Source organism: Choloepus didactylus, chromosome 16, assembly GCF_015220235.1.
Source record: "Choloepus didactylus isolate mChoDid1 chromosome 16, mChoDid1.pri, whole genome shotgun sequence".
NCBI lineage: Eukaryota > Metazoa > Chordata > Mammalia > Pilosa > Megalonychidae > Choloepus > Choloepus didactylus.
The window spans coordinates 47,193,020-47,218,382 of NC_051322.1; the positions used below are offsets into that span (position 1 = coordinate 47,193,020).

Consider the following 25,363-nt stretch of genomic DNA (forward strand, 5'->3'; position numbering starts at 1 on the left):
ATTGGCTACCATCACTCAGTATTGTGCTATCTATTTCTAGATCTATATAATCAATTCTGTTGAATGTTTTGTACTCCTTCAGCATCAGATGCCTGATCTCTACCCTCTTTCTATCTCCTGATAACCTGTGTTCTCAACTTTAACTTTCAGGGTTCACATATTAATGTTAGTTCATATTAGTGAGACCATACAGTATTTGTTCTTTTTTTTCTGGCTAATTTCATTAAACATAATATCCATTGTGTACCATTTTGTCTTTTGGATTTTATTTGTCATATCTTATATTATTTTTATTTTTTTCTGTCTCTTTTTACCCTTACTGATAGTCTTCATTTCTACACTCTTCTCTGAACCTCTCTCTCCTGTTTTTTCCTATCTGCCTGAATGTTCCCTTTAGTATTTCTTGTAGAGCAAGTATCTTGTTCACAAACTCTCCCAGTGTCTGTTTGTCTGAAAATATTTTGAACTTTCCCTCATTTTTGAAGGACAGTTTTGCCAGATATAGAGTTCTTGGTTGGCAGTTTTTGTCTTTCAGTACCTTAAATATATTGGCCATCCTCCAGTGAAGGTACCTGATTGCTGATGTGTTACCTTGGACACTATATGGCCTTAAGACTGTAACTGTGTAACCAAATAAATCCCCTTTATAAAAGCTGATCCATCTCTGGTGTTTTGCATTCCTGCAGCATTAGCAAACCAGAACAGGTATCTTCACTGGAGGATGGCCAATGGTGTCTGGAAAACCTCTATTAGCTGGGAAGGCATATGGCTGGCATCTGCTACAAAGTTCTGGGTTCAAAATGGCTTTCTCCCAGGAGGTTCCTCTCTAGGCTGCAGTTCCTCAAAAATGTCACTCTTAGTTGCTCCTGGGGTGTTTGTCCTCTCTTAGCTTCTCCAGAGCAAGAGCCTGCTTTCAACGACCGTCTTCAAACTGTCTCTCATCTGCAGCTACTCTCTCAGCTTCTGTACATTCTTCAAAGTGTCCCTCTTGGCTGTGGCAAGCTTGCTCCTTCTGTCTGAGCTTATATAGTGCTCCAGTGAACTAATCCAGGTCTGTGCTGAATGGGCAAGGCCACACCTCCATGGAAATTAGCCAGAGTTATCACCCACAGTTGGGTGGGGCGCATTTCCTTGGAAACAACCTAATCCAAACTTTCCAACTGAATCCCCACTAATATATCTGCCCCCACAAGATTGCATCAAAGAACATGGCTTTTTGGGGGACATAATACATTCAAACTGGCACAGTACCCTTGCTGAAAATGAATGAGCCATAGACTTGGATTTAACTCTGGTCTCTGTATTGTATTCCATTGGTCTATGTGTCTATTCTTATGCCAGTACCACTGTTTTAATTACTGTACCTTTCTCCTTCACTTTTCAAAGATAATTTTGCCAGGTATATAATTTTTTTGTCAGCAGTTATTTTCTTTTCAGACTTTAAATGTGCAATCCCACTGTCTTCTGGCTTCCATGATTTCTGGTGAAAAATAATCTATTAATTGTATTGAGGATCACTTGTATGTGACAAGTTCCTTCTCTCTGGCTTTCAAAAATCTTTGTCTTTGGATTTTGACATTTTCAGTATAATATGTCTTGCTGTAGATCTCTTGGTATATATCCTGCTTGGAGTCCATTGAGCTCCCTGTATATGTATATTCATGTCTTTCATCAGATTGGGTACATTTTCACACATTATTTCTTCAAATATTTTTTCTGTCCCTTTCTCACTCTCTCTTCTTATTCTGGAACTTTAATACTGTGTATGTTGGTATGCTTGATGGTGTCCCTTGGATTGTGTTCATTTTTAATTTTTTTTCCTTTCTGCTTCTCACTCTCGATAATTTCAATTGTCAAGTCTTCAAGTTCACTGATCCTTTCTTCTGCCTCTTCAAATTTGCTGCTGAATTCATCCAATAAGTTTGTCATTTTTTTTTTTTTACTGTATTTGCAGCTCCAAAATTTTGTTTCATTCTTGTGCCAGTTTGAATGTATTGTATCTCCCAAAACACCATTATCTTTGATGCAATCTTGTGTGGGCAGACATATTAGTGTTGACTAGATTGTAATTCTTTGAGTGTTTCCATGGAGATGTGACCTGCCCAACTGTAGGTGATAACTCTGATTGGATGATTTCCATGGAGGTGTGGCCCTGGCCATTCAGCATGGGCCTTGGTTAGTTTATTGGAGCCCTATATAAGCTCAGACAGAAGGAGCGAGCTTACTACAGCCAAGAGGGACAATTTGAAGAATGCACAGGAGCTGAGAGAGGAGTTTCAGCTTACATAGACATTTTGGAGACAGCCTTTGAAAGCAGACTTTTGCTCTGGAGGAGCTAAAGAGGACGAACACCTCAAGTGCAACTAAGAGTGACATTTTTGAGGAGCTGAAGCCTAGGGAGGAATGTCCTTGGAGAAAGCCACTTTGAAACCAGAACTCCAGAGCAGATGCCAGCCATGTGCCTTCCCAGCTAACAGAGGTTTTCTGGATGCCAGTGGCCTTTCTCCAGTGAAGGTACCCTTTGTTGATGGACACTTTATGGCCTTAAGACTGTAACTGTGTAACAAAATAAACCCTCTTTATAAAAGCCAGTCCATTTCTGGTGTTTTGCATTTCAGCAGCATTAGCAAACTGGAACAGTTCTTTTCCATAATTTCTATCCATTTTATTCAGGCAATGTTTTTCTAGTTTTCTTTAGTTCTTTGTATATGAATTCCTTTAGCTCATAGGACGTATTTAAGACAGTTCCCTTAAGACAGCTTTGACTAATAGTTCCAATGTATGAGCTTTTTTAGGGATGATTTTTGGAAAATTTTTTTCTTCCTGTGAATGGCCCATACCTTTCTGTTTCTTCATGTCTTTGTAATTTTTTGTTGAGAACTGGACATTATGATTATATCATCATTACTCAGAAATTTTGTTCTCTGACTCCTCTGGGATTGCAGGTTTTTAAAATTCTTGTATTGTTGAGTGCTAGGGCTGTCAATTTGTGACTTTTCCAGAGTACTTTTGCTCCAAAATGTGGAATAGAAGGAGAAAAGAGATAATAAAATAGGTACTGCTTCTTTTTTAAATACTTTTCTGCCACTTTTCCCTAAAGGCAGTTGGAAAAATGGCCATCCTCAGAGCCAGCCCCCTAGAGATGTTTAGTAGATGATCCAATGCAGTTATGAGTGATCAGACCAAACCCCTGCAATTTGGAGGACTGGGTCACCCTGAACCAGCTGGCTGCTTCTGGAATTCAGGCCACATTTCCTCACTGAAGAAGTTTCTACTACCACCTGCCTCAGGGCTGAACAATGGGGGCTGGTCATTGGTTCCTGCTTTCACTTACAGAAGCTGAACTTGCAGCAGCCCCTCCCTGCCTCTGGCACTCTGGTAGTTGTTCTAAATGTCCATTCTGTTTCCAGGATTACTACTTAATTAATTCCAGTCTCTTTTTTCCAGCTCTTTCAGTTTCTCTAGGGGAGGGAGCAATTTGTAAAACTTCCTACTCCACCATATTGTGACTTATTCTCCCCAGTAACCATTTTCTTTGTTCTGTTTTTCTTTATGCATCTTAGATGTTCCACCTGATGAAAAACTCTGAATTTTTGTTTGAAATATATTTTATTTTGTGATAGAATTCTTGATTCTTGACTTGCCATATATTGACTGTATCATTCCATAATATACTGATTTGCACTTTTGCTGTTACGGATAGAGCTGACAGTGAGTCCCAGTCCTATGTACCTAATCTATATTTTTTCTTTGGCTGTTTTTAGGATCATCTCTTCATTTTGAAATTTTATTAATTTTATTTTATTATGATACTTGGTGTGAATTAATTGTTATTTATTCTATTGGGATTTTTTTTAAATCTTCTAGTTTCTTGAATCTATGGATTGTAATTTATATTAGCCCCCGAGCATTCTTAGCCATGACATCCTCAAACATTGCCTTTGTCCTATTTCTCTCTATTTCTTCTGGGACTTGAATTAAACATATGTTGGGTATTCTCTTTCTGTCCTTCATGTTTTGTGATCATTTTCACATATTCTCTACGTTGCCAAGCCTTCTGAAAAACTTTTCTGGCTTATTACCCATTTAAATAATTCTTTTTTTCTTCTGGTTCTAAGGTGATGGCCATGAAAATGCACCGCATAGTCCTTTAACTCTGAACAATGTAATCAACCAAAGGGCTCTGTAGCTTCTGACATTCCAGTGTTATCTGCATCCTGATATCACTGTCTTGTTAAAAAAAAAATGCCCTCTAGTTTCATGTGGGCTGGACCTAGTAAGTTGCCTTTAGTGAAAAGAATAAAAGAAAGTCACTACTACCATCATTAGTTTGCACAAAATAGTGACCTTTATCATGCTAACACTCTCCCTCTTGTCTGTTTCCTCTGATGAAACAAGCTGTCATATTTTGAGATGCTCTATGGTAAAGCACACATAGCAAGGTACCAACCTAGGCCTCAGTCAACAATCTTTGAGGAACAACCTGCTAATACCCATGTGAGTGAGCTAAGAAGGCAACTGCAGTCTTGTGAAAGACCTAGAGCCAAAGGGTCTAGCTAAGGCAGGTTATAGAAACTGGGAGATAATAAATGTTGATTTTTTTTTGGCAACTAAGTTTTGCAGTCATTTGTTATGCAGCAATAAATAACAAAACAAGCTCCTGCTGCTATACTCCAAAACCTATCAATGTTTTTGTGCCATGACCATGCTTCCAATAGGATGTGACTGAGTGCAGCAGGGATACTGCGGCAGGACTATTTCTGGGAAATATGGTCTACTCCAGTGGCCAACTTTGCTTGAGGACTCCTGGTGGCTTTTTCAGACATTCTATAGACTGCATGATAGTCTATTTGCTTCCATTCAAACTTTCCTCCCTCTCTCCTTCACCCTGGGACAGATTTTCTCTGATGTCTGGCAGTTCTCCCTGACCACCTGCTCCTTCTTAATTTTTTCTCACACAGTCATTTCCCTTAACAGAATCCTTGCACTTTTAACCCTTACTCACTGTATTGGTTTGCCAGAGCTGCTGTATCAAATACAACACAATTGTTGTCTAAAAACAGCAATTTATTGTTTCAGGATTTTGGAGGCTAGAAGTCCAAAATCAGGGTGTCAGTAAGGATATACTTTCTGCCCAAATTCTGTAGTATTCTGGTGCTAACTTGTTGCAATCCTTGGGGTTCCTCAACCTGTGTCTCTGTCTCCCATCCTGATGTTCTTTCTCTCCTTCTGTGTCTTTCTTTGACTCACCCTGATTCAGTTGGGCCATACCTTAACAAAAAATAACATCTTCAAAAATTTCTACTAACAATGGGTTCATGCCTATAGGAATGCAGATTAGGACTAAGAATATATCTTTGCTGGGGTACATAATTCAATCTACCACACTCACTATCAGCTTCTTGGAAGATCCAGACTAATACACTAATTTACCACTAAACACATCTTTTGAGTTTTGAAATATGATTAGTGGTTTTCATTCCTAAAAGTTGTTCTGGGATCACATATAATTGTGCTAGTTCATTTTTAATAGTTTCCTTCTCTCTGCAGATATATCAAGCTTGATTTTAATTTTCTTTAAAATAGTAAGCATATGATCAGAGACCATTGTTTGAGGAATATTGATTTTTTTCAAATATTTTGAGATTTCTTTACATATCTCAAATATATATTATATATATATAATCTCAAATATATTGAGATTATTCACAGATATAATATGTGGTTAATTTTTATAATGATTAATGACTACTAGAGAAGAATATGTATTTTCATTGGATTAGGATTTAGTTTTATGTGTTTGGTGTGTATGTGTGTGATGTGGAATGTGTGAGCATGTGTGCATATGTGTATGTATTATCAAACCTATTAATGATGTTAAAAATTTTCACTATCCTAACGTATTTTAGTCTGCTTGATCTATCTTTTTCTGAAGGAAATATTTTAAAATCTTCTGCTATGTTTGTTTATCAATTTTTATAACTATCAGAATTTACTTTATATATTTATAAGCTGTAAGTATGTATGAATCCATAATTTTTCTATCTTCTTAGTGGATTTTCACACACACACACACACACACACACACACACACGAATTTTAACTTTTAATATTTTAATTCTTTAAATTATATTTGTTGTTTGATATTGATATGCCAAAAGATTTCTTATGATTCTTATTTCACTGACATGTCCTATTTTATTTCCTTAGTTACAGTCTTTCTTTGTGGTTTTGTTTTAGGTAGATCTCTTCTAAGTTGCATAAAACTGATCTCTGTACTGTCATGTAAATCTGATCTTTTTTTAATAGATAGACTTACTCCATATTTAGTTATTATTATTATGGAGATTGGATGTTTGGCTGCTGATGTAGGAGAGCCTTAGCTGAAACCCCTGGGGACATTCAGTTTTTTAAGGAATCTTCTCATGGTAATAAGAGACAACTAGAGCAAGTGTGTACAGTCACATGAACTTTTCAATCTGGTGCTTGCATCACATTTGCTAAAATCCAAATGGAAATGGCAAATCAAATGGCTGAGACAAAATCAGAGTTAGAGAGCTCACAAAGTTACATGGCCAAGAGAATGGGTGTAGGAAATAGTAAAGAATTGGATCCGTTAATGCACTCAATTTTCCACACTTTCTTAATTGCATATTTTGAAGCTATTAAATTTGAGAGTTTATCTTTCTCTCCATCTCTTTCTGCTATGTACTCATACATATATTCAGCATTTCAATCTACGTATCACAAAACAGATCTTTGTTTATATTAATCTCAATACAACTTTCTTCATCTTACAATTTTTCTAGAATTTTTGATTAATTTTGAATATAAAAATTAGTTGTTGGTTTTTATAACCAGTATTTAATTAAACATAAAGGTACATTTTTATTAATTCCTATACTCATTTATTTTACCATATAATTTCCTTCTGCATTGATTTTCTTCTCACTTAAGTATATCCCCCAATAGTTCTATCATAAGCATTATAAAATCACAACTCGATTTACTAAATAAAATCATAAAGATACTTTCAATTGTCCCTCAGTATTTTTTAATTTGTTGAGATTGAATACATATACAGAAAAGTGATTATGTGTGTGAATCTTACGTGTATAGATTGGTGACCTTTTACATATATATATACTCGTGTACCAAAACCCAGGTTAAGATAAAGTTTCCATCATGCTAGAAGTTTCTTTTTCTCCTTCCCAGTTCATAACCACTCTCCCCACCTCCCACCTTCACTAAGAAGTTATTGCCATTCTGCCTTCTAGCAGTTAGTTTTGCCTGCTCTTGAATTTCATGTAAGTGGAGAAACCAAGCATGCTGGTTTCTGGCTTTTTGTCATTCAGCATAATGTCTATGATATTCATCCATGTTTCCTCATGTATCAATAAATCATTCTGTTTTTATTACTGTGTTGTTCTATTGTATGACTGTACCATGATTTTTATCCATTTTTCTATTTGTGGCTATTTGGATTATTTCATCTTGGGGGTTTTCATTAATAAATATTCTGTGAATGTTCTTAATCCTGTCTTTTTTTGTGAACATAAACATTGATTTCTTCCAGATGTATACTAAGAATGAGGTTGTGGTGTCTTAATATAGTGATATGTTTAGAATAGGAGGTAACTGCCAACTTTCTTTCCAAAGGTCTTGTTACTTGTCACACACCTATTAGTAATATGGAAGGAAGTTCCAGATGCTCTGAATTCTCACAGTCTGTATTGCCCATCTCCTTGAGTTCAGCCACTGTGGTGGCAGAGCAGTGATAATTCATTAATGCTTTAATTTGCATTTACCTGAAGGGAAATGATGTCAAACTATTTTTTATAGGCCATTTGGGTGTGTTTCTTCTATGAAAGGACTTGAAAACTTGTGTCATTTTTTTTCCATGTTATTTTTTTTTTATTGATTTAAAGGAACTGTTCATGTATTTTTGATGCATGTCCTCTCAGATATATGTGTTGTGAAAATCTCACACTGTGGCTTGATGTTTCATCCCTTTAATTATGATTTTTGTTGTATTAATTTTAATGATGTCCAGTTTATCGCTTTATTCTATGATGGTTAGTGATTTTTTAAAATCATTTTACAGAAAACTTTGCCTACTCCAAGATTATAAAAATATTATTCTATTATCTTTTATCTATCTATATGGATCTATCCATCTGTTTATCTATCTGTCATCTATCTATCTGTCTATCTAATTTTCAATCATCTATCTATTTATTTGTTTTTGGGTTTATCTCTGTACCAATAGCAAACTTTCTTAGTTTGTGTAGTTCTGAACTAGATATTGAAACCTAGTGCTGTAAACCTTGCAATATTTTTAAAACGCTATTCTGGATGCTTCTTATTTCTACGTAACTTTTAGATCAACTTATCAGTTTACATAGAAAACTGCTGGAGTTTTGATTGAAATTGTGTTGTTTGCAATTTTGTTTTTCAGTTGTTTATTGCTAATGTATTCCTTTCCTCCAGCTGCTGTAACAAATTACCACAAATGTGGTAGCCTAAAACAACAGAAATTTATTCTCACAATTCTGAAGGCCAGAAGTCCAAAATCAGTATCACTGAGCCAAAATAAATGTGTTCACAGGTGTGTTCCTTCTGCAGGCTCTAGGGGGAAATCTGTCTCTTGCTTCTTCTGTTTTCAAATGGCTGTTGGCATTTCTTGGCTTGAGGTTGCATACTGAAATCTTCAAGGCCATCATCTTCAACTCTCTCACTACTGTAACATCATATCACCTTTTCCTCTGTGAGTGTGTGTGGCTTCCCTTTTATAAGGACAGGTATGGTTCATGAACCATTTTTTATTTGTTATGTATAAAGTGTAAGGTTTGGTTTGATGTTCTTTTTTTTTTTGCCTATGACTATCTAATTGTTCCAACACCATTTGTTGAATTGCTTCCATTGAATTGCTTTTTTAATTTGGTCAAAAATGAGTTGGTCATATTTGTGTGGGTCTATTTCTGGTATTTCTATTCTGTTCCTTTGAGGTATGTATCTATTCCTTTGCCAATACTACACTATCTTGATTATTGTACTTGTATAGAATTCTTAACATTGGGTAGAATGATTCTCCATTTTATTCTTCTAAATTGATTCTCCCTTAGCAGATATGAGAATGATGAAATCTAAACTTGGAGAAAACCTAGTAGTAAAGTTTACACTGAAAATTTCTCCAAAAGCTGAGGAATTAGTGACATCAACTTCTTCAAGAAATGTGGATAAAGGAATAGCTAAAATAATATTTAACTCCCACATTCCATTACACTGGACTGTTGTCCAGTTCCCACTCAGGCAAAAAGCTGTAGTTTATGCTCTGTTCTGGGGTAATAGATAACATTTAGAGAAGAAGAATTAATTTCAAAAGAAGGAAACTTAACTAAACACAATATTTTGAATGCTGAGTCCCCCAGCTGTCATCATCTATTTGGCTTCCAGAATTCTGATAGGTGGCCCTTTACTTTCAAGATATGGAAGGATAAAGAAGAACCTTATCTGGAAACTCTGACCTTCCAAAGAGGCATTGATATTAGGGATTACACTACAAATAGCCCTGCTAGACAACCCTACAAAGATACATGCTACAAAGATACAAAACCCAGTTGACCAATAAGATGCATCTACATGCCAAGAGCTTCCAATCATATTTTTAGTTCCCCATATTTAAAGTAAGTAAACAAATTAAAATTATCAGACATCTGAGAAAAGCCCATATGAAAAATGAAGAACAAGATGAAAACCTGAAACAGAAATAAGGCATACAAAAAATATCAAACAAACAAAATAACCTACCATTAATACTCCCAGAAGGATGAAAAGGTAATGGTAAAAATCAGTCAATCAATCAATAAAATATACTCAGTGAACAAAATAGGGATATCCTGAAATATCTATTAAATTTAATTTTCAGATTCTGTATTAAATTAAAACATCAATAGGTAGTTTGGAAGATGACCTTAGGAAATCTTCCACAAAGTAAGGGTGAAAAGTAGGAAACAAGGAATGAAATATTTTTTAAAAATTAGAGGATAAGTGCAGACTTTCCAGTGTATGAATGATGTGATTTCTTGAATAAATGAACAGAGAAGAAAAATTCATCAATGAAGTTAATCAAGTAAAGTGTGTGTAATTAAAGGATAAGTTTCCAAGTAAAAAAATCCCACAGGGAACTTACACACAGGGAGCTTAGAATAATGGATCAATGCTGATTTTACACCAAAGCATGTAATTGTGAATTTTAGACACTGAGATCAGAGGAAAAACAAACAAATGAGGAAGCAACACCAGGCTAGGTATGAATCAGTTTTGTTTCAGACTTTCTGAATGCAACCTAGAAGTAAAGGCCAAGGAATAATACCTGAAAAATTCTGGAATTCTATAGCCAACTAAACTATCAGTTACATATGAGGATAGAATTAAGGCAAAAAAAAAAGAAGTAATTTCCCCCCAAATTTTCTCCCATGAAAAACATCCTCAGGAAGCTAGGAAAATGAGAGAATAATTCAGTAAAGTGGAAGACTTGGAATACTGGAAAATAGTAGATCCAACACAATCTACAAGAGATCTACATGATCAAGAGAATCCCCAAGAAGAAGGTACAGAATTTCTGGGGGTTAATTATGCATTAGACTAGAGGAAAGTCCAGACTAAATATGGTGACCCAAGATACAGGCACATTGAGGGTTACCATAACCAAGATACATTCTGCTGTTGTGCCATGCATTTAACCCATCAGTTTCCTGCTGTGTCTGGCTCTAATTTTTATCTGTATTTGGGTTTTATGTATGATGTATTGATCAGATTCTAGCTCTTCCTTCTGTGCTGTGCTCTCCAGATTAACTGAGATTAATCAGGGTGTGCCTTCAGAAGTTCTCTTTCATCTTTTCTTTCTTTAAATGTAATTTTACTGAGATATATTCACATACCATACAATCATCCAAAGTGTACAATCAGTTGTTCACAGTATCATCACATAGTTGTACTTTCATCACCACAATTTTTTGAACATTTTCATTACTTTAAAAAATAAGAATAAAAATAAAAGTAAAAAAGAACACCAAAACATCTCATACTCCCCTGCCCCCCATTATTCATTTACCTTTTGTCCCCCTTTTTTCTACTCATTTGTCCATACACTGGATAAAGGGAGTGTGAGTCACAAGGTTTTCACAATCACACAGTCACACATATAAGCTGTATAGTTATATGATCATCTTCAAGAATCAGGGATACAAGATTGCAGTTCAACAGTTTCAGGTATTTCTAGCTATTCTAATACACTAAAAACTAAAAAGGGGTATCTATATATTCTTATATAAAGCATAAGAATAACCTCCAGAATGACCACTTGACTCCATTTTAAATCTCTCAGCCACTGAAACTTTATTTTGTTTAATTTCTCTTCCCCCCTGAACCTTTTGTTCAGGAAGGCTTTCTCAATCCCATGATGCTGGGTCCAGGCTCATCCCTAGGAGTCATGTCCCACATTGGTGGTGGGGGGGAGGAGGCAGTGAGTTTACTGCTGTGTGGACTTAGAAAGAGACAGGCCACATCTGAGCAACAAAAGAGGTTCTTGGGGGTGACTCTTAGGCATCATTATAAGTAGGCCTAGCCTTTACTTTGCAATAACAAGTTTCATAAGGGCAAGCCCCAAGATCGAGGACTTGGCCTCCTACAAAGTTAATCCCCAATACTTGGGAAAATATCAGGAATTCCCCAGGTTGGGAAGTTTAATGTTTCCACATTTTTCCCCAGGCCCTCAAGGGGGCTTTGCAAATACATTTTATTCGCTGCCCAGATTACTCTGAGGTGTATCAGGGGTTCACACTATCCTGTACAAACCAACCACATCTCGGCCCCTATTCAAGATTCCACGTAATTATGGTGTCTGAGTGAACTGACCATACAAGGTAAAATTATATACGTGATGCAGAAAGTATAGATTTTGCACCAAATAAACATCTCTTCCCTTGGTCTCACACCGAAGTTGAGGTTTTAAAACAGTCAGTATCATCCTTTTCCCTTTAGTCTGGTTTACCCTAATTCTAATCAAGTCCATTTCATTCATATCTCTGATTGAAGTCTGATCTCTTTTTCAGCTTTTTAAACATTTGCTGTATGTGGTAATGCTGACATTCATAGCTGCTGAACTCTGGCTCTGAGTCTCAGGTGTCACATAGATACCTGAAGTTACAGGACTGACCAATTATACACAAAGAGCTAAGCATATCAGAATTTAGAGATAACCATTACAACTCACGAATAGATGTGACTGCTGTAAGAGCTTACAGTCTAGGAAACTTTACCATAAGCCTTCCCCTAATAACCTATGGTCTCAGAGTCAATTCTCAGAGTTTGAACATTATAGTTAGTCCATATTAGTGAGACGTTATAATATTTGTCTTTTTGATTCTAGTTTATTTCACTAAACATACTGTCCTCAAAGTCCATTCACCTAGGTGCATACCTCACAACTTTATTTCTTCTTGCTGCCACTTTGTATTCCATTGTATGTATACACCACAGTTCACCATTCCGTTTATCAGGTGATGTACCCTTAGGCCACCTCCATCCATTGCAAATTGTGCATATGGCTGCCATAAATATCAGTGTGCAATGGCTACTCATGTCTTTGCAATCAGTTCTTTCAAGTATATACCCAATAATGGGGTTTCAGGACCAATATGGCAACCCCATAGTTAGCTTCCTGTGGAACCACCACACTGCCTTCCAGGTGGGCTGCACCATTCTACTTCCCTACCAACAGGGAATAGGTACATCCCTCTCTCCACATTTTCTCCAGCACTTGTAACCTGTTTATTTTTTAACAGTTTTATTTGCCCACCATACAATCCACCCTAAGTAAACAATGATTCCCAGTATAATCACATAATTATGCATTCACAGCCACAATCTATAGGAAGATATTTCCATGTCTTCCCCAAAGAAAGAGGAAAAGGAGAAAAAAATGAAGAACAAAAATGCAAAAGATAGAAGAAAACTAAAAATAGTATACATTGAAAATCAGACAACATCACCACCACCAAGAATCCCATATCAATCCCTTATGTCCCTCTCTTAGAGACATTTATCTTTGGTATATTGCCTTTGTTACAATTAATGGAAGTATCTTTCAATGTTAATGATAACTATAGACTCTAGTTTGCATTGGTTGTATTTTTTCCTCTATACCATCCAATTTTCAACACCTTTCAATGTTAACATTCATTTGCTCTCCCTCATTTACAAATGTTCTTATATTTATACATTTAATCACCATCACTGACCACTCTAGTTTTTGCTAAGTTATACAATCCCAGTATTTATCTTCTGTCTTTCCTTCTAGTGTGATAAATGCCCCTAACCTTACTCTTTCAACCATACTCATACTTATCTTTGTTCAGGGTACTTACAATATTGTGCTAAGATCACAGAGTATTGTGCTGCACATTTATGGATCTATACAATCAATCCTGTTGAACCTTCTGTACTCCTTCAACATCAAATGCCCAATGTCTAACCTCTTTCTATCTCCTGATAACCAGTGTTCTCAACTCTCAAATTTCACTTTTCAGTCCATATTAGTGAAATCATTGTGTCCATCCTTTTGTTTCTGGCTAATGTCACTCAACATAATGTGTACTGTCTGCCATTTTGTCTTTTGGATTTTATATGTCATATCTACTTTATTCTTATTTATTCCCCTCTCTCTCTTTTTACTCTTACTGATAGTCTTCACTTATCCTCTCTTCTCCAAACCTCTCTCTCCTGTCTTTCCTATCTGCCTGTAGTGCTCCCTTTAGTATTTCTTGTAGAGCAGGCAACTTGTTCATAAACTCTCTCAGTGTCTGTTGGTCTGAAAATATTTTAAACTCTCCCTCATTTTTGAAGGATAGTTTTGCCAGATATGGAATTCTTGGTTGGCAGTTTTTCTCTTTCAGTGTCTTGAATATATCATACTACTGTGTTCTCGCCTCCATGGTTTCTACTGAGAAATCTGCACATAATCTTATCAAGCTTTCTTTGTATTTGATGGATCACTCTTCTCTTGCTGCTTTCAGAATTCTCTCTTTTTCTTTGACATTTGATAATCTGATAATTAAGTGTCTTGGAGTTGTTCTACTTGGATCTGTTCTGTTTGTGGTATGCTGCGTTTCTTGGATCTGTAATTTTATGTCTTTCATAAGAGATGGGAAATTTTCAGTGATTATTTCTTCTATTATTGTTTCTGCCCCTTTTCCCGTCTTTTCTCCTTCTGGGACACCCATGGCATATATAGTCATATGCTTCATGTTGTCATTCAGTTACCGAGACTATGCTCATATTTTTCCATTTTTTTCCCTATCTCTTCTTTTGTGTGTAGAATTTCAGATATCCTGTCCTTCAGATCATGAATCCTTTCTTCTGCCTCAAATCTGCCGTTGTATGTCTCCATTGTGTTTTTCATCACTTCTATTGTGACTTTCATTCCCATAAGTTCTGCTGATTGTTTTTTCAAACCTTCAAGTTCTTCCTTATGTTTGCCTAATGACTTCTTTATTTCCTTCATCTATTTTACCATGTCTTCCATCAACTCATTGATTTTATTTTTTAATTGATTTAGGAGATTTGTTTGATTAATAATTATTTGTTTCAATTTCTGTATCTCAGTTGAGGTGTAGGGTTGTTCCTTTGACTGGGCCATATCTTCATTTTTCCTAATGTGATTTGTAATTTTTTGTTGTCTAGGCATCTGGTTTCCTTTATTACCCAATCAGATTTTCCAAGACCAGATGGGCCCAGGTCTCAGGAGGAGATTGTATTCAGTATCAGGTTTCTCTTGAGGGTGAGATCCAGCAGATTTTCAGACTTTCCTGTGAGACCTCTAGATTCTGTGCTTTTCATATCCTGCACAGCAGGTGGCACTTGTCAGCCCACAGCTCCCCACTGGTGTAAAGAGATGTGGTGTATGGTGTATTTAATTCTCAGTGGGCCCTGTCCTGGCCAGGGATCGAGGGTGTCAGAACCAAGCTTAAGCTCTTTCTGTTTCGTATTATTTCCCCCCAGGCCCTGGGGTCTGAGTTCTCTGAGGGAGGTCCACCACATGAGCTGGGCCCTGCCCCCCTTTTTCTTAGGGAAGATTAACCCTTTAGGTTGTTTTCTCCTACACTTGACTTTTTCCTTTGACTCTCTATCTTAACTCTACCCTTTCCTGGGTCAGTGCTGACAATTGAAAACTCTTGAGGCTTTCTCTAATGAGCTACTTAGAATGAGAGAAAAAAAAGGGGGGGAGGGAAGAAGTCCCCTTTTCAGGGCCAGTCTTCAGCCCTCCAGTTCACCAAGCAAGAACCAGAATTGGTACCCAGGTCTGTATGCCCCTTTTCTTGGAGCACAGCCCTTATTCAGTATTCTAATCTCAGCAGACTCCAAAAGCCTCTGTTTTTATTTATTTGTGTGTTTTTTCCCATCAGCCCTGCCTCCTCTCTGCCAGGATAATCCTCTAGGTTCCTTTCTTGCTCACTCTGGGTTTATGTGTGCTCATGGCCTGTATTCAGTAGGGCAGGGACTGCTGCTTTTTCCCACAGCAAAATTTTGCAACTTAGCCTGCCTTGCCAGTGGGGGAGGGGCACCATCTCCTGAGTCTGGGGACCTTTACTTACAGTTCTGTGCTGTGATCTCAGCCATTCCACCAATTCCTGATTGGTGTAGGATGTTGTCCAGTCACAGATGTCCCGCCATCAGTTGTTTCGGACTATTTCCTAGTTGTTCCTGGCTATTTACTAGTTGCTCTAGGAGACTAACTAAATGCCACACCTCCCTATGCCATCATCTTGCCCCACATCTATTCTCATTTTTTATTAAGATACGAAGTTTGGTCATGTTGAACTTAGAAGTAGCAAAAATCAGAGCCACTCATTCTAACCACATTCTTTCTGGATGTTCCAGAGCATGGCACATCTACAGACCTGAGAGATGTCTCAACTCTAATATATCCTATATTTCAAAGGAATCACTTACTGCCTTTGCCCACTGACTTTCTGAAATTAAGTTTGGGTAAAATCTGAGGGAAATGGAAACCAGACAAAGACCTTGAAATTCAGTTGGGTTTATTGTTGCCAGGGAGCCTTCATTTAGCATTGGCAGTATTTCCCCTTCCTTACAAAATTAGGTTGGTTCTTATTTCTCATTCTTTATATTAATTACCTTTTGTAAGCAAATAATTATTTACAAAATAATACAAATATCTAACTGATCATAAAAAAGAAACTCTGGAATTCATCTTTGATTTCTTTCTTTCCCTTGTTCTACACATCCAGAACACTACCATGCCTTCCCATCTCTACTTTTTTGCTTCCAGTGTATCCTCCATCTTTCTCCATTCCACACCAAATTATGCTACTAACATTAACTGGATGAGATCAACCAGAAAAATCTCCCAACTTCACATTCCATCCATATGATGCTATCTCCTTCTGTTGTCAGTCATTTTTGTTTTTGCCTATTGGTTTGTTGCTTTAATTTTCATTTCTGTAGTGTGGTTGTATCTTTCAGTTTCATTTGATTATATTCCTGAAATAAACATTGGGAAATCTGGGCCAATTCTATATGCACATAAGCATATTTTATAATTATTTGCCATTCACGTTTATTCTCTTGTGAATTGCATGTTTCTATTCTCTGCTCATTTTTTCTATGGGTGCTTTTTCTATTCCTTATTGATTTGTAATGAGCCCATTACATATCAATGATTTGCTTTTTTGCCATTTATGTGGATTACAATAAATTTCCTGGTCTTTTAACTTTTTCTGTGCTTTTTTTCATTTTCATTTGCTTATCATGTCTTTAAAATGTTAGGGTTGTCTGTATTAGTATTGCTATTTTATGAAAATGATCTTTTTTAATCATTTTATCAGTGTCCTTTTTTCCTACATTAAACTGTAACACCATTGTCTAAAGAGACTTTTATATTTGGAATGTGATTATACCTACCAGAAAAGAAAGGATAATGCAATTCACAGATTACCATCAATCTTCTTCCTGGAGGGAGACAGAGGAACAAATAACTCCAGGGTAATTCTTTCTCTCCTACTATCCCTTTGTTTTCCTAGGCTGCCATCTCCCCCATTTTACCCCAAATACCATGACTAAGACAGAACAGTAAGTTAGAGCTATAACTTGGTCTTTCTATCTCTACCCTCTCTTTTCTTCTTTTTTCTTTTTCTTTTTTTCCCTAACTTCCATCCCTATACCAGTCAACCTCTGAAACAAAGGTGCTTAAGTATCTCACATGAAATTAAATTGAAAGTTGGTTTATCATAAACTCCAATTTTTAATCATTTACAATTTTTTTCCAATTCCTTTCCATTGGAAATATAAATACCGCTGGTGAATATTTTCTCCTCCCTATTTACTTGATAGCTAAATAGTACTTTTCAGAAATTGGGGAGTTACTTTGGGATAGAACAACATTTAGAAATAGATACATTTCATTGATTAGTTCTATTAAATCAAAACTAATTTAAACATAATTTTAATATAGTTTACTTTTCAATGTGGAAAAAATCGTCTGTGTTTTACTCTTAGGAGAGAAATAGAGAAACTTAAAAATATGTATCATCACTACTGTTCATCAGTACAAAATGCTAATATGAATATTGAGGAAAATGAAGAGGCAGTGACTGAAGCATTGAGGGAAAAAAAGTCATCAACAGAACAATTATCTGCTTTATCAAGAACGGTGAGTTTTTCATATTAAAGAAATTTTTTAAAATGTTTTTCATTTTGAATCATAAATATTAAATATTTCTGCCTGTCAATTTTCTGTCTCTATTAGTTTTTTAGTGCTGCCATAACAAATTACCACAAATTTAGCAGCTTAAAACAATGCCCATTTATTTTCCCAAAGTTCCTTTGTGTCAGAAGACAGAACACAGCATGAATTAGCTGGTTCTTCTGCACCAGCTTTTACAAGACCAAAATCAAATAGTTGGGAGACCTGCATTTCTTTCTGAAGAATCAGGGATGAATCTGCTTTTAAACTTATTCAGCTTGTTGGTTGAATTTACTTCCTAGAAATTACAGAACAGAACTCCTTGTTTCCTTGATTGGCTGTCAGTTGGAGATCATTCTCAGCCTCTGTAGGCTGCCCTCATTCCTTGGCTCATGGCTCCCTTCATCTTTAAAACCAGCAGTGGCAGATTGAGTCCTTCTCATGCATTGTATCTTTCTGGCCTGCCTCTTTAATTATAGTTCACTATGTTTTTTTCATTAATCCATAGTTATTAATGGGACTGAGTATATTTTAATGTTTTTGTGTGTGTGGGGGGGGTCATTCTGTGAAAAACATGCTCATGCCCTCCCCCTGTATATTGGGTGTTTATCTTTTTAATTTATTTGTAAGAATTTGTGGTATATTTTTGATACTAAACCTTTTAAATTTGTATATGTTGAAATTATCTTCTCCCCATCTTCTTTTCATTTATTTTGATATTTTCTGATGATAAGTTTCTATTTTAATGTATTAAAAGTTATAAAATATTTTCCTTTGAGTTTTGTACTTTTTTGAACTTGTTTAAGAATATTTTTTCTATCCCAAGGTCATAAAAATACCCTCCCACATTTTATTCTAAATGTGTTTGAATTTTGCTTTTCATATTTAAGTGGTTAATTAATATGAAATTAATATATAGGTATGGTACAAGGCAAGGTTCCAGTTATTTTTTTCTATATAGTAAAATTTTTTGCAATAGAATTTGTTTACAATTTATTAAATTTACAATTTAATTTATTTTTAATATAATTAATTAATTTTTCTTTGTATATTAATATTCATTGTACTCTCTGCCTCATATCAGGCTTCCATATTTTTGTGGATCTCTTTTATCTTTTTAATTTGCTGGTCTTCTTAGCCATCTTCACCTCAATACACCATGTCTCATTGGTCCACTTCTATAAAGAGTCTTGGTTATCTGTGATGGTGAATTCCCCTAGTCTTGCACTTACTAAGGAGTACTAGGCTATTCTTGACCCTTGCTCTTCCCTATAAAATTTCAACAATATTTTGTTAAAGTTCTCTCAGTAATTTTGTTGGAATTACAGTTGGAATTGCATTCATTTATGGATGATTTAGGGGAGAAATGAAATCTTTATGATAAGGATCCCTAACCATAAACATTACTTATCTCTCCATTTATTTAGGAGTTCTTTCTGACCTGGGCCTTTACCAGTTTCCCTGGAATTTTGTAGAAGCAAATTCCACCTTTATATATTTAACCTGTGGTCAATCTGGGACAAATTAATCCTTTGCTCTTTGGGACGTTTAAAGTTATATTTTTATAATTTATTTTTAATGTAATTCTGATTTGTTCATAAATGTAGTCTATATTTTAGAAATTGTTTAAAATTTTTAAGACAATTTGTGTCCTAATATATGAGCAATTTACATAAATATTCCATTTAGAAAAAAATGTGTTCTCTGATTTGGGGATATGATTCTAAGTACGTTCATTTTGTTAATTGTGTTAATTGTTTTATTTAAATGTTTTGTATGTATGATTTATTTTCTTACTGATCTATCAATTACTATAGGAACTGTGATAAAGTACCTCAGTATGACTGTAGATATTTCCATTATCTTTTCCACTTCTCTATCCACTTTTTTTGCTTTGTAATTAGAAACTATGTTTCTAGATGAAGATAAGTTTAGAATGATTATAATTGAATTTGTCATCATTCTATTTTTTTGCTTGCAAATTTGGAAGTCATAAACTATTTCTAGAATTTAGGGAATGCATATTTTATAGTCCAGAGGTAAAGCAAAATATCTTTTCTTTCTGAACCATTTAAGGACCTTATGATCCTTTCCTGACATATATTTCTTTCCATCATTTTATGTCTCTCTACTTACTTAACCCCTGTATATTAGATATTTTATTAATTTATAAAATAAATATTTGCTTATATTTATCTCTAGTTTAATATTTTCCACACAACTTTTGTCAAACTTTCCAACTAGATTTTTCTTCTTGTTTCTAAAGTATATGTTTTTAAGTGTCTTTATTGAGATTCAACTGGCAGTAAATTCTCAAAATTTTGTTTCTTGGAAAATGTCTTTATTTTGTCTTCATTCACACAATGTAGGGAATGTGCACTAGAGTTAATATGGAAGTGATTTACATGGCTGTATAGGCAATGGAGAAGGATCCAGAAATGGGAAAGGCTGAAAACACTAAATTAAAAAACATGAAACTAAAAAACTGGCTGAACTGCCAGAGGGGATGAGATGAGATCAATGAGTTGGAAAAAACTGATATTAAATAGATTGTAACATCAGTTTCTGTAATTTGCCCTCACTTATCTCTCCAGCCTCTCTCTTTGCTACCCCTTTCTGTCTAACTCTATACCCTAACCAAATGAAACTACCTGAAGGGCACAGAATGTCATATGATGTCTTTCTTTTAGGTCTTTATAAATCTTGTTACCTCTGATTATAAAGCTGAGATTCAACTCTACTCCTCCCCTCAACCCTGCCAGTGTCTGGCAGAAACTTCTTGTTTTAAACATCAACTTGGAAGGAGGAAAATCCTTGGTGAAACCATCTCTTCACTTCCTTCTCTGCTTTAAGTTCTAATTGCATCCTTTGTTTGCCTGTTTTTCTACTGATAACAGTCCATTGAAAGCAATGATAATTTGTCCACTTCTTTCTAGACTATAAAGTTTTTAAGGGCTGAAACTGCATCCTGTTGTTGTTGTACCTCCTAATAACTTGCACAGTGTTTGTCTCCTGTTGGACACTCAATAAATTCTTGTTAAATGAGAGAGAGAGGGAGAGAAGGAGAGAGAGAGAGAGAAACAGAGATGGTGGTTGGGAAAGCCTGCATTTTTGGGGCCTAGAGAGAACTTCATGAGGTTGAATGTAGATATTCAAATAATCTATGGATAATTTAAAAAAATGCATGTATCTTTCCAAAATGTATAATTATTTGCCAGGGACTACTGTAAGTACTAGGAAAGTACAGCACAAGTAATAAAATTTTTAAAAATACATAGTTTTGTCAAATAGTTATGATTTCAGTCTGCTAACTATGCTGAGATTTGTCATCTATAAAACATAACTATTGATAAATATTTTGAGAGGGAAAAAAGTCAGTCACTGAACCTACAAACAACCACTTTTTTTTTTATTTGATCATCTCTAAAATGGCAAGTCTTGCCCTCATTAATTAGATGTCATAACAAAATGTTAGTTTTGATGAGTGAATGTAGTAAGGATACTAATATTTTTCAATTATAGAAATAGTTTGTGGAACTATTATACTTTCTGGGAAGAAGAAAACATGATGAAGTTTATATACATATTAATTTTTTCTGTATTTTTCTAATAAAAACCTTTAAGCTAGGTTTTCAAAGAGTGCATGCTAAGCACTCTATTAAAATCAGTGATGTGCATCATTTCCATGCTTTGTTTTTTGGTATGCAATTGAAACTTCTAGTTCAAGAGAAAAGTGAAAGATTTGTGCTGCCCAATTGCACACACAACCTAATTGATTTTTTAAAATTTCAAGGCATATCATGCTTTCAATTTTGAGTGTTTAACTCATGAACATACATTTTTCTCTAATTTATACTATCATTGGATCTATGAAAATATCTTTCCACCTCTTCATTTCTACAAACGATGGCTTTTGTAAACCAAAAACATCTTGAAATTAAGTACTTTAAAAATAATATCAACTTCAAATTGATTTAAATTTAAAAGTAAAGGCTTCCTATTCACCATTATTTTGTAGACTGCGTCTTCCAATATTTCAGAAATATAAGTATAGAAAATAATTTCATTAACTAAACCTCCTAGTTTTCTGTGATATAAAAACAGCCATCAATATTTTATTTTACTCAGTCCTTGATGAGAAAAAGTGACTTAGGATTTGGAAATATTTGTGACTTTCATATTTCACTGAACAATGAATCAGATACACACAATCTTTCAGTTAAAGATTGTAATTCAGTGAATTCCTTTTTTATAAGCTGATGTTTTCACAGTTTTTGGATGTCATTTTTGTTACTAGAAAACTACTATTTATTACTAATGTAATAATGTAATATGCTATAGCATAAATCCAAATACTTCATAAAGTACTCAACAAACTATGCCCTTTGATTCATATTTTGCCTCAAAATCTTTCAAATTAATACATTTCCGCTTAATTTATTACTATCAATTAGCCAACTAAGAAATCAGGTTGAGAGGCTGAATGATACAAAGCTATTACATGGTAGAGCCAAAACTACAACCCAAGTTTTAGGACTGTAAAAACAATATTGTTTCATTTCACAATATTCATGTGTGGCTTGGATAAAATGAGATAAAATTTATAAAAGTAGATACTGCTAAAGTTTATGCTCTTATACAGTTTCAATCCTTATTTTGTATATATTTCATTGTGTGACATGTATGTGAAATATTATATAGTATCTATGAAATTGGCTTTCATTACCTTTTCTCTTATTTTAAAGGAGTGTTGAATGTTATCTAAATATTGATTTCAAATATATGACCATTATGATAAATAATTTTAATAGGTTATTAAAATTTTATAATAGATATTGACTTACACAATATTTTTTAGCATCTTTGCAAATGATTTTAAAAAGTTTCTCATTTGATATTAAAATGATGTTCCATGTTAATAGTTTTCTAAGTACTAAACCATTTAAAAATTCTTGGGATGAACCCTGATTGGTTATGGGTTTATTGTTCTTTTAATTTACTGCTGAGTTTGATTTGCAAGTATTTTATTTAGAATTTTGCATCAATATTCATAAGTGAATCTGTATTCCAGTGCTCTTTATTTGTTCTGTAATTGATAGATTTTGTTATCAGGATTATGCTATCTTCATAAAAAGAATTGTGAAGGTTTTCTTCTTTTCTTATTACCTGGAGAAGTTAACATAGATATAGGTAATTTTTTATTAAAAGTTTTTATAGAAAAACTTGGTGAAAATGTAACTCTGGTGGGTTTTCTTTTGTTTGACTGAATTATTGTTTTCCTTTTCATGGAATTTTTTCATGGGTTTTATTTCATCACATATTGGTTTTGTCTGCTGTATGTTTATTCTTGAGGCTAATTTGTAATTTTAAATAGTCCAGGATGTCAGCCAAATGGATTAAGATTTTCAAATATATTGTTGAGTTATGATTATAGAATGCCCTCTTAAATTTTGCTTGTCTCTTTTAATTATATTTATTTTACTTTTTAAAGTAATATTTGCAAATTTTAAAAACTGAATATTTTAGAATTGAGGTGGCTCTTGGGTTTATTTAACAATTCTGCAGTTTTCTGATTTCTAACACATTAATGTATGCTTTTGCATTTATAATTTCCTGTTTCTTTTTACTTTTCACTTCCCTGTTTTAAATGCACAAAGTTTATATTCTTTTTTTTTTTTTTTTAATTCTTTCTCCAGGGTAACAGTTGCTTTCTTGTTACTTTTTGCTGCAAAACTCCTTGAAAGGATTTACTATATTCATTGTCTGTGATTCCTATCCCTCCCCTTCTCACTTAAGATCATTCCAGTCAGGAATTACTACCACACCCAACTGCAATTGCTATTAATGGATCCTATTTTTTCCTTATGACCCTCATAAAAATTACACAAACTATGGTCCAAAATTATTTTAAGGAACTTTTGAATGACACAAAAACTTAATGTTCATTCCTCAACGTCTAGAATATACTCAAGTCAAAAGAATATATTGATCTATAACCTCATCATTCAGATGTAGACACTGTTAATATTTTGTTGTACAGAAATACACAGGCTTTGTAATGTATTTAGAAAAATTGTTTTAATATTCAAAGAATAATCAATAGCATGCTTCTCCTTGTCCTATATTAAAGCATCTTTCAGTATCATATTATATTTTAAAATATAATGTTACTGGCTTGACAGTTTCTTAGACTCTTGTTATTGGACATTAAGGATGTTTTCAATTTTTAAATATCATAAGCAAAGCTATGATAAATATCCCTAAAATTTTAAAATATTGACATGACTAATTGTTTTTGCAAATGATATTGTGATATAAAAATAAGGAAAGTGAAATTATGGTATGGTGGCAGAAACTCAAGTAAGAATCACATGCCTTCCTTTTCTACTAAAGCTTAAATTATGACATTTTCACATTTCTCAAAATTCTTAAAACTTTAAATTTGTTTTTTTCCAACTCATTTTAAATGACAGTATTTCCATTAATTCAGTTTATTGGATTCTATGTCATTTATCCTGTAGCTTTATACAGACTTATCCCATTGTCTACAGGAACTTGTATGGCAGCTGATGGGCAATTTAAAAGCTGGATTTATGCTCTTTTCACTCTTAATTTCATAACTTTAGATGCTGTTGGTATTAGCATTGTTTCTTTGAATCTAAAATAATTTGGGACATCATTTTAAACATAACTAAACTGCATGATGACTTTTTGTGATTACATTGTGTAAATATGTTTTTAAAATTGTGTTTTCTTTTTCCTCATTATTCTTTTCCTTAATGCCATTTGTGATTTAATTGACTTATTACTTAGAATAAACAATCCATGATTTTGTGTTGAGATCATTTATATTATAAGGGATTTTGGAAATTTTATGATTGTTATAAATTGTTTTTGTATTTTATGTTTTTGTATTTCTTATAAGTATTATAAATGGTTATAATTTGTGAGGGAAATGGAGAACTAAAAAAATTAACTTCAGTGTGATGAATAGCACATATCTAAAATCACTTTTATTTTGTTTAGATTTGTTGCCATGTGATTAACTGTTGGATGAAACTATCCATGATGATTTTGTAAATATCATCTTTCTATATTGTTCAGTTGTATTTCTCGGACCCCACGATTTGTTCTAAGATACTATTCCTGACTATTAAATACTGTAAATATGGGTTACTTCCATTAGGCTTCTTTAAAGAATAAAAATGCCACAAGATTATAATTTCAGTCATTTTCTAGGTGCTGTGTTGGTTTTGTACATTTTAGGAAAAAAAGCCTATATTCTATATGTAAGTGCTAAAAGTTTTAGTTAATATGTTTGATTATAATTTACAAATATTATTTGGTTAATTTTAATTGGAGTTCCCTCTTAGCATTTGGTGAGGGAAATGTAAGGTTCTTATGTTATTTTCTTTATGTATTTTTATTCTGCCCGAGTTATTCTTTGGCAGGATAGTTTATGTTCCTTTCTTCTTCCCTTTATTATTTTTCAACTCATATTATTACTTTAATTATAAAATATTTCTCTATTGAAAATTCCTTAAATTGATATGAGTAATTTAAAAACTTATGCAAACTGGGACATGAAACCAAACA

General features: G+C 34.1%; 1 protein-coding gene across 3 annotated transcripts in view; it reads left to right on the forward strand.

The window, feature by feature from the left end:
• CCDC178 (coiled-coil domain containing 178) overlaps window positions 1-25,363 on the forward strand; it is a 513,958-nt gene that overhangs the window by 119,719 nt on the left and 368,876 nt on the right. For all 3 annotated transcript variants that reach the window (XM_037806200.1, XM_037806202.1, XM_037806201.1), the window contains exon 10: window positions 17,581-17,734. In XM_037806200.1, coding sequence (XP_037662128.1) covers window positions 17,581-17,734 — 154 coding nt within the window. The remainder of the gene's footprint in view (window positions 1-17,580; window positions 17,735-25,363) is intronic.